The sequence below is a fragment of the Nerophis ophidion genome, linkage group LG07, assembly GCF_033978795.1.
Source record: "Nerophis ophidion isolate RoL-2023_Sa linkage group LG07, RoL_Noph_v1.0, whole genome shotgun sequence".
Lineage (NCBI taxonomy): Eukaryota > Metazoa > Chordata > Actinopteri > Syngnathiformes > Syngnathidae > Nerophis > Nerophis ophidion.
In genome coordinates this window covers 10,099,410-10,109,178 of record NC_084617.1, presented here as the reverse complement: position 1 = coordinate 10,109,178, position 9,769 = coordinate 10,099,410, and the positions used below count along the sequence as shown (strand labels likewise).

The window sequence follows — 9,769 nt, the reverse complement described above, 5'->3', positions numbered from 1 at the left end:
GGGGACTTAAGTGTCTTTAGGCATGCTTGAGCGATACGCACTTCTTCAGCTAGGTGGCAGTAGGGTGCTTTGTGCAAAGAAATAAATATCAGGTTCTCAAGATAATTTTAAATTTAAAAAAGAAACAGGAGTAGAACGCCCTGAAGGGACTTAAGTGGCTTTAGGTATGCTTGAGCGATACGCACTACTTCAGCTAGGTGGCAGTAGGGTGCTTTGTGCAAAGAAATGAATATAAGTTTCTCAAGAGAATTTCAAATGAAAACAGAAACAGAGAAGTAGGCCCCCTGGGGGGACTTATGTGTCTTTGGGCATGCTTGAGCGATATGCACTTATTCAGCTAGGTGGCAGTAGGCTGCATTTTTGCAAATAAATAAATATCAGGTTCTCAAGAGAATTTCAAATAAAAAAAGAAACAGAGCAGTAGGCCCCCTGAAGGGGACTTAAGTGTCTTTAGGCATACTTCATCAACTAGGTGGCATTAGGGTGCTTTGTGCAAAGAAATAAATATAAGTTTCTCAAGAGTATTTCAAATGAAAAAAGAAACAGGAGTAGGACCCCTGAGGGGACTTAAGTTTCTTTAGCCATGCTTGAGTGATACGCACTTCTTCAGCTAGGTGGCAGTAGGATGCTTTGTGCAAATAAATAAATATCAGGTTCTGTAGGGAATTTCAAACATAAAAAGAAACAGAGGAATAGGCCCCACTGGCGGGACTTAAGTGTCTTTAGGTATGCTTGAGCGATACGCACTACTTCAGCTGGGTGGCAGTAGGGTGCTTTATGCAAATAAATAAATATCTGGTTCTCAAGAGAATTTCAAACGAAAAAAGAAACAGAGGAGTAGGCCCCCCTGAGGGGACTTAAGTGTCTTTAGGCATGCTTGAGCGATACGCACTACTTCAGCTAGGTGGCAGTAGGGTGCTTTATGCAAATAAATAAATATCTGGTTCTCAAGAGAATTTCAAACGAAAAAAGAAACAGAGGAGTAGGCCCCCCTGAGGGGACTTAAGTGTCTTTAGGCATGCTTGAGCGATACGCACTACTTCAGCTGGGTGGCAGTAGGGTGCTTTATGCAAATAAATAAATATCTGGTTCTCAAGAGAATTTCAAACGAAAAAAGAAACAGAGGAGTAGGCCCCCCTGAGGGGACTTAAGTGTCTTTAGGCATGCTTGAGCGATACGCACTACTTCAGCTAGGTGGCAGTAGGGTGCTTTGTGCAAAGAAATAAATATAAGTTTCTCAAGAGAATTTCAAATGAAAAAAGAAACAGAGGAGTAGGCCCCCTGGGGGGACTTAAGTGTCTTTAGGCATGCTTGAGCGATACTCACTACTTCAGCTAGGTGGCAGTAGGGTGCTCTGTGCAAAGAAATAAATATAAGTTTCTCAAGAGAATTTCAAATGAAAAAATAAACCGAAAAGTAGGCTCTCCTGAGAGGACTTAAGTGTCTTTAGGCATGTTTGGGCAATACGCACTATTTCAACTAGGTGGCAGTAGGGTGCTTTGTGCAAATAAATAAATATCAGGTTCTCAAGATAATTTCAAACATAAAAAGAAACAGAGGAATAGGCCCCACTGGCGGGACTTAAGTGTCTTTAGGCATGTTTGAGCGATACGGACTACTTCAGCTAGGTGGCAGTAGGGTGCTTTGTGCAAAGAAATAAATATCAGGTTCTCAAGAAAATTTCAAACAATAAAAAAAACAGGAGTAGGACCCCCCTGAGGGAACTTAAGTTTCTTTAGGCATGCTTGAGCGATACGCACTACTTCAGCTAGGTGGCAGTAGGGTGCTTTGTGCAAAGAAATAAATATAAGTTTCTCAAGAGAATTTCAAATGAAAATAGAAACAGAGAAGTAGGCCCCCTGGGGGGACTTAAGTGTCTTTAGGCATGCTTGAGCGATACGCACTTATACAGCTAGGTGGCAGTAGGGTGCTTTGTGCAAAGAAATAAATATAAGTTTCTCAAGAGAATTTTAAATGAAAAAAGAAACAGAGGAGTGGGCCCCCTGGGGGGACTTAAGTGTCTTTAGGCATGCTTGAGCGATACGCACTTATACAGCTAGGTGGCAGTAGGGTGCTTTGTGCAAAGAAATAAATATAAGTTTCTCAAGAGAATTTCAAATGAAAAAAGAAACAGAGAAGTAGGCCCCCTGGGGGGACTTATGTGTCTTTAGGCATGCTTGAGCGATACGCACTTCATCAGCTAGGTATATAATTACGGTGCTTTGTGCAAATAAATAAATATCAGGTTCTCTAGGGAATTTCGAAAAAAAAAAAAGAAACAGAAGTAGGCCCCCCTGACGGGACTTAAGTGTCTTTAGGCATGCTTGAGCGTTACGCAGTACTTCAGCTAGGTGGCAGTAGGGTGCTTTGTGCAAAGAAATAAATATAAGTTTCTCAAGAGAATTTCAAATGGAAAAAGAAACAGAGAAGTAGGCCCCCCTGAGGGGGACTTAAGTGTCTTTAGGAATGCTTGAGCGATACCCACTTATTCAGCTAGGGGGCAGTAGGGTGCTTTGTGCAAATAAATAAATATCAGGTTCTCAAGAGAATTTCAAATAAAAAAAGAAACAGAGCAGTAGGCCCCCTGAAGGGGACTTAAGTGTCTTTAGGCATACTTCATCAACTAGGTGGCATTAGGGTGCTTTGTGCAAAGAAATAAATATAAGTTTCTCAAGAGTATTTCAAATGAAAAAAGAAACAGGAGTAGGACCCCTGAGGGGACTTAAGTTTCTTTAGCCATGCTTGAGTGATACGCACTTATTCAGCTAGGTGGCAGTAGAATGCTTTGTGCAAATAAATAAATATAAGTTTCTCAAGAGAATTTAAAATGAAAATAAAAACAGAGAAGTAGGCCCCCTGGAGGGACTTAAGTGTCTTTAGGCATGCTTGAGCGATACCCACTTATTCAGCTAGGGGGCAGTAGGGTGCTTTGTGCAAAGAAAGAATTATCAGGTTCGCAAGAGAATTTCAAATGAAAAGAGAAACAGAGAAGTAGGCCCCCTGGGGGGACTTATGTGTCTTTAGGCATGCTTGAGCGATACACACTTATTCAGCTAGGTGGCAGTAGGGTGCTTTGTGCAAAGAAACAAATATAAGTTTCTCAAGAGAATTTCAAATGAAAAAAGAAACAGAGAAGTAGGCCCCCTGGGGGGACTTAAGTGTCTTTAGGCATGCTTGAGCGATACGCACTTCATCAGCTAGGTATAATTACGGCGCTTTGTACAAATAAATAAATATCAGGTTCTCTAGGGAATTAAAAAAAAAAAAAAAGAAACAGGAGTAGGCCCCCCTGACGGGACTTAAGTGTCTTTAGGCATGCTTGAGCGATACGCAGTACTTCAGCTAGGTGGCAGTAGGGTGCTTCGTGCAAAGAAATTAATATAGGTTTCTCAAGAGAATTTCAAATGAAAAAAGAAACAGAGAAGTAGGCCCCCCTGAGGGGGACTTAAGTTTCTTTAGGCATGCTTGAGCGATACGCACTACTTCAGCTAGGTGGCAGTAGGGTGCTTTGTGCAAAGAAATAAATATAAGTTTCTCAAGAGAATTTCAAATGAAAATAGAAACAGAGAAGTAGGCCCCCTGGGGGGACTTAAGTGTCTTTAGGCATGCTTGAGCGATACGGACTACTTCAGCTAGGTGGCAGTAGGGTGCTTTGTGCAAAGAAATAAATATCAGGTTCTCAAGAAAATTTCAAACAATAAAAAAAACAGGAGTAGGACCCCCCTGAGGGAACTTAAGTTTCTTTAGGCATGCTTGAGCGATACGCACTACTTCAGCTAGGTGGCAGTAGGGTGCTTTGTGCAAAGAAATAAATATAAGTTTCTCAAGAGAATTTCAAATGAAAATAGAAACAGAGAAGTAGGCCCCCTGGGGGGACTTAAGTGTCTTTAGGCATGCTTGAGCGATACGCACTTATACAGCTAGGTGGCAGTAGGGTGCTTTGTGCAAAGAAATAAATATAAGTTTCTCAAGAGAATTTTAAATGAAAAAAGAAACAGAGGAGTGGGCCCCCTGGGGGGACTTAAGTGTCTTTAGGCATGCTTGAGCGATACGCACTTATACAGCTAGGTGGCAGTAGGGTGCTTTGTGCAAAGAAATAAATATAAGTTTCTCAAGAGAATTTCAAATGAAAAAAGAAACAGAGAAGTAGGCCCCCTGGGGGGACTTATGTGTCTTTAGGCATGCTTGAGCGATACGCACTTCATCAGCTAGGTATATAATTACGGTGCTTTGTGCAAATAAATAAATATCAGGTTCTCTAGGGAATTTCGAAAAAAAAAAAAGAAACAGAAGTAGGCCCCCCTGACGGGACTTAAGTGTCTTTAGGCATGCTTGAGCGTTACGCAGTACTTCAGCTAGGTGGCAGTAGGGTGCTTTGTGCAAAGAAATAAATATAAGTTTCTCAAGAGAATTTCAAATGGAAAAAGAAACAGAGAAGTAGGCCCCCCTGAGGGGGACTTAAGTGTCTTTAGGAATGCTTGAGCGATACCCACTTATTCAGCTAGGGGGCAGTAGGGTGCTTTGTGCAAATAAATAAATATCAGGTTCTCAAGAGAATTTCAAATAAAAAAAGAAACAGAGCAGTAGGCCCCCTGAAGGGGACTTAAGTGTCTTTAGGCATACTTCATCAACTAGGTGGCATTAGGGTGCTTTGTGCAAAGAAATAAATATAAGTTTCTCAAGAGTATTTCAAATGAAAAAAGAAACAGGAGTAGGACCCCTGAGGGGACTTAAGTTTCTTTAGCCATGCTTGAGTGATACGCACTTATTCAGCTAGGTGGCAGTAGAATGCTTTGTGCAAATAAATAAATATAAGTTTCTCAAGAGAATTTAAAATGAAAATAAAAACAGAGAAGTAGGCCCCCTGGAGGGACTTAAGTGTCTTTAGGCATGCTTGAGCGATACCCACTTATTCAGCTAGGGGGCAGTAGGGTGCTTTGTGCAAAGAAAGAATTATCAGGTTCGCAAGAGAATTTCAAATGAAAAGAGAAACAGAGAAGTAGGCCCCCTGGGGGGACTTATGTGTCTTTAGGCATGCTTGAGCGATACACACTTATTCAGCTAGGTGGCAGTAGGGTGCTTTGTGCAAAGAAACAAATATAAGTTTCTCAAGAGAATTTCAAATGAAAAAAGAAACAGAGAAGTAGGCCCCCTGGGGGGACTTAAGTGTCTTTAGGCATGCTTGAGCGATACGCACTTCATCAGCTAGGTATAATTACGGCGCTTTGTACAAATAAATAAATATCAGGTTCTCTAGGGAATTAAAAAAAAAAAAAAAGAAACAGGAGTAGGCCCCCCTGACGGGACTTAAGTGTCTTTAGGCATGCTTGAGCGATACGCAGTACTTCAGCTAGGTGGCAGTAGGGTGCTTCGTGCAAAGAAATTAATATAGGTTTCTCAAGAGAATTTCAAATGAAAAAAGAAACAGAGAAGTAGGCCCCCCTGAGGGGGACTTAAGTTTCTTTAGGCATGCTTGAGCGATACGCACTACTTCAGCTAGGTGGCAGTAGGGTGCTTTGTGCAAAGAAATAAATATAAGTTTCTCAAGAGAATTTCAAATGAAAATAGAAACAGAGAAGTAGGCCCCCTGGGGGGACTTAAGTGTCTTTAGGCATGCTTGAGCGATACGCACTTATACAGCTAGGTGGCAGTAGGGTGCTTTGTGCAAATAAATAAATATCAGGTTCTCAAGATAATTTCAAACATAAAAAGAAACAGAGGAATAGGCCCCACTGGCGGGACTTAAGTGTCTTTAGGCATGTTTGAGCGATACGGACTACTTCAGCTAGGTGGCAGTAGGGTGCTTTGTGCAAAGAAATAAATATCAGGTTCTCAAGAAAATTTCAAACAATAAAAAAAACAGGAGTAGGACCCCCCTGAGGGAACTTAAGTTTCTTTAGGCATGCTTGAGCGATACGCACTACTTCAGCTAGGTGGCAGTAGGGTGCTTTGTGCAAAGAAATAAATATAAGTTTCTCAAGAGAATTTCAAATGAAAATAGAAACAGAGAAGTAGGCCCCCTGGGGGGACTTAAGTGTCTTTAGGCATGCTTGAGCGATACGCACTTATACAGCTAGGTGGCAGTAGGGTGCTTTGTGCAAAGAAATAAATATAAGTTTCTCAAGAGAATTTTAAATGAAAAAAGAAACAGAGGAGTGGGCCCCCTGGGGGGACTTAAGTGTCTTTAGGCATGCTTGAGCGATACGCACTTATACAGCTAGGTGGCAGTAGGGTGCTTTGTGCAAAGAAATAAATATAAGTTTCTCAAGAGAATTTCAAATGAAAAAAGAAACAGAGAAGTAGGCCCCCTGGGGGGACTTATGTGTCTTTAGGCATGCTTGAGCGATACGCACTTCATCAGCTAGGTATATAATTACGGTGCTTTGTGCAAATAAATAAATATCAGGTTCTCTAGGGAATTTCGAAAAAAAAAAAAGAAACAGAAGTAGGCCCCCCTGACGGGACTTAAGTGTCTTTAGGCATGCTTGAGCGTTACGCAGTACTTCAGCTAGGTGGCAGTAGGGTGCTTTGTGCAAAGAAATAAATATAAGTTTCTCAAGAGAATTTCAAATGGAAAAAGAAACAGAGAAGTAGGCCCCCCTGAGGGGGACTTAAGTGTCTTTAGGAATGCTTGAGCGATACCCACTTATTCAGCTAGGGGGCAGTAGGGTGCTTTGTGCAAAGAAATAAAAATCAGGTTCTCAAGAGAATTTTAAATTAAAAAAAGAAACAGAGGAATAGGCCCCACTGAGGGGACTTAAGTGTCTTTAGTCATGCTTGAGCGATACGCACTACTTCAGCTAGGTGGCAGTAGGGTGCTTTAGGCAAATAAATAAATATCAGGTTCTCAGGAGAATTTCAAACAAAAACAGAAACAGAAAAGTGGGCTCCCCTGAGAGGACTTAAGGGTCTTTAGGCATGCTTGAGCGATACGCACTTATTCAGCTAGGGGGCCGTAGGGTGCTTTGTGCAAATAAATAAATATCAGGTTTATAAGAGAATTTCAAACAAAAAAGAAACAGAGGAGTAGGCCCCCCTCAGGGGGACTTAAATGTCTTTAGGCATGCTTGAGCGATACGCAATTCATCGGCTAGGGGGCAGTAGGATGCTTTGTGCAAAGAAATAAATATCAGGTTCTCAAGAGAATTTTAAATTAAAAAAAGAAACAGAGGAATAGGCCCCACTGAGGGGACTTAAGTGTCTTTAGGCATGCTTGAGCGATACGCACTACTTCAGCTAGGTGGCAGTAGGGTGCTTTGTGCAAAGAAATAAATATAAGTTTCTCAAGACAATTTCAAACAAAAGAAGAAACAGGAGTAGGCTCCCCTGAGGGGACTTAAGTGTCTTTAGGCATGCTTGAGCGATACGCACTACTTTAGGTAGGTGGCAGTAGGGTGCTTTGTGCAAAAAAATAAATATTAGGTTCTCAAGAGAATTTTAAATAAAAACAGAAACAGAGGAGTAGGCCCCCTAGGGGGACTTACGTGTCTTTAAGCATGCTTGAGCGATACGCACTACTTCAGGTAGGTGGCAGTAGGGTGCTTTGTGCAAAGAAATAAATATCAGGTTCTCAAGACAATTTCAAACAATAAAAAAAAACAGGAGTAGGACCCCCCTGAGGGAACTTAAGTTTCTTTAGCCATGCTTGAGTGATACGCACTTATTCAGCTAGGTGGCAGTAGAATGCTTTGTGCAAATAAATAAATATAAGTTTCTCAAGAGAATTTAAAATGAAAATAAAAACAGAGAAGTAGGCCCCCTGGAGGGACTTAAGTGTCTTTAGGCATGCTTGAGCGATACCCACTTATTCAGCTAGGGGGCAGTAGGGTGCTTTGTGCAAAGAAAGAATTATCAGGTTCGCAAGAGAATTTCAAATGAAAAGAGAAACAGAGAAGTAGGCCCCCTGGGGGGACTTACGTGTCTTTAGGCATGCTTGAGCGATACGCATGTATCCAGCTAGGTGGCAGTAGACACCTTGAAGAAAATAATCGAGTAACACTAAATTACCCTCTCCTCCGTGGTTTTGGAATATGAAAGGAAGCCCACACACAAATGGAATTCTGAATTCGGAACCCTCAACCCGACATCGTACCCCGGAGGCTGCCCCTCACCTGTACCAGTCCAGACCCTTCTCGTAGTTCCTGTCGAAGAAGTGCGGCTCGTTCCCCACGGCCCTGACATCCGGGTGCACCCTGAGAGCCTCCAGCAGCGCCCGGGTGCCGCCTTTCTTCACCCCGATGATGATGGCTTGCGGGAGCTTCTTCTCGCCGTAATCCGAGGTGCAGTTCACCCGCAGGTCGCCCTCCGTGGCGCCGACCGCCCTCCGCCGCGCGGGCTCGGTGGCGGACGGCGGCCGGGCTCGACGGTCCTCCTCCTCCTCCTCGTCCTCCACCGGAACCTCATCCTGGCGCACGACGGAGACCACCGTGCTCCCGCGGGCGAACCCGGCCTCCGGCGAGGCGGAGTAAAGTTGGTCCCTCACCAAAGTGGTCTCCTCGGTGGCCAGCCGAGCCTGGTAGGCAAAGTTGTCCTGCAGCGGGAACTGGAGCGAGTTGTAGCAGCTCATCAAGCTGTAGAACAAGTAGGTGACCGACAGGGACAGGGTGAACATGAACAAGATTTTCCTGGGCACTTTAGAGGTGAAAGTGCCGGACCAGAATGCCATCTCTGACAGCCGGGGTCCTCTCAGAGAAGTGGACCGACATGTTTCCGCTCCGGGTCTTGCATGGACAGGAAAAGGAAGACCATCAAAAATCAGCAAGAACCGTATCCTGCTGCATGCCGAGGACGGACCGGGGCGAGCCGAGCACGCCGGGTCGCATATTTATAAGAAGGTGGTGAGTGGAAGAGGAGATGAAGAAGAAAAGGAGGAGGAGGAGGAGGAGGAGGGATGGAAGGGATCGTTCCAATTTTTTTTTTTAAAGAATCGATTTACTGATGTCTGACGGACAATGTCACAAATTATTGGAGCCAACTTGCAAGGATCGGCGGGGCTGGCGTCCTTCCAAAGGAAAGAGTCAGGAGGAGGAGGAGAAGAAGAAAAGATGCTCGGCGGAGTGGTTTCTCCTCTCTGCACGTGCGCAACACATCCGTCCAGACCCGAACCGATAATAATGATAATAATTATTATTATAAAAAATAATAATAACAATCCCCTCTTTTTATCAACTTGGACGTGTTTGGACGGGAAAAGAAACAAAACGCGTCCTGCTCGCATGCTCGCTCGCGGCTTGTGGACGCGCGTCCGAGGCGCACTCTCTCACTAACTCACTCACTCACTCACTCGCTGTGCGCGCGCCAGCTTTAAAGCTCTCCTTCCAGGATGTGTCGTCCTATAGAAAGCTGGTGCGCGACATTGTTGCCACAGATAAAGTCTCCCCGTTTGGGAAAAGGGGGAAAACAAAAAACGTGCTGTTGGTTTTTGTTTTTTAAAAGCACGTTATTGTGCACAAAAGCTCTTGTCTGCTCCCTGCTGGTGTCCCGTTGAAGGCGCGTACACGTGCAGGGCCGGCCCTAGGCGGTGTGGGGCCCCAAAAAAATAATTTCTTCAGCAACGTTTTGGTTGCTGAAGAAAGCAACCAAAACCATATTAAGCATTTATTGTGTGAATGCTCCAAAATATTTTCCACCCCAAAATGCATCTATTTATTATTATTATTATTATTATTATTATTATTATTATTATTATTATTATTATTACTGTGTGAATGCTCCAAAATATTTTCTACACCAGAATGCATCTATTCATTATTATTATTATTATTATCAT

At 43.3% G+C, this 9,769-nt stretch overlaps 1 protein-coding gene across 1 annotated transcript; it reads right to left on the bottom strand.

Moving 5' to 3' along the window:
• Positions 1–8,107: 8,107 nt before the first annotated feature.
• Positions 8,108–9,307, bottom strand: LOC133555894 (heparan sulfate glucosamine 3-O-sulfotransferase 4-like). The gene has a single exon (XM_061905356.1). It carries the CDS (start codon positions 8,663–8,665, stop codon positions 8,108–8,110), a length of 558 nt encoding a protein of 185 aa, XP_061761340.1. The 5' UTR covers positions 8,666–9,307.
• Between the last annotated feature and the right edge of the window lie 462 nt (positions 9,308–9,769).

Excerpts from the sequence above, each read along its gene's own strand:
- LOC133555894 (XM_061905356.1), bottom strand. The coding sequence starts at position 8,665 with ATGGCATTCTGGTCCGGCACTTTCACCTCTAAAGTGCCCAGGAAAATC.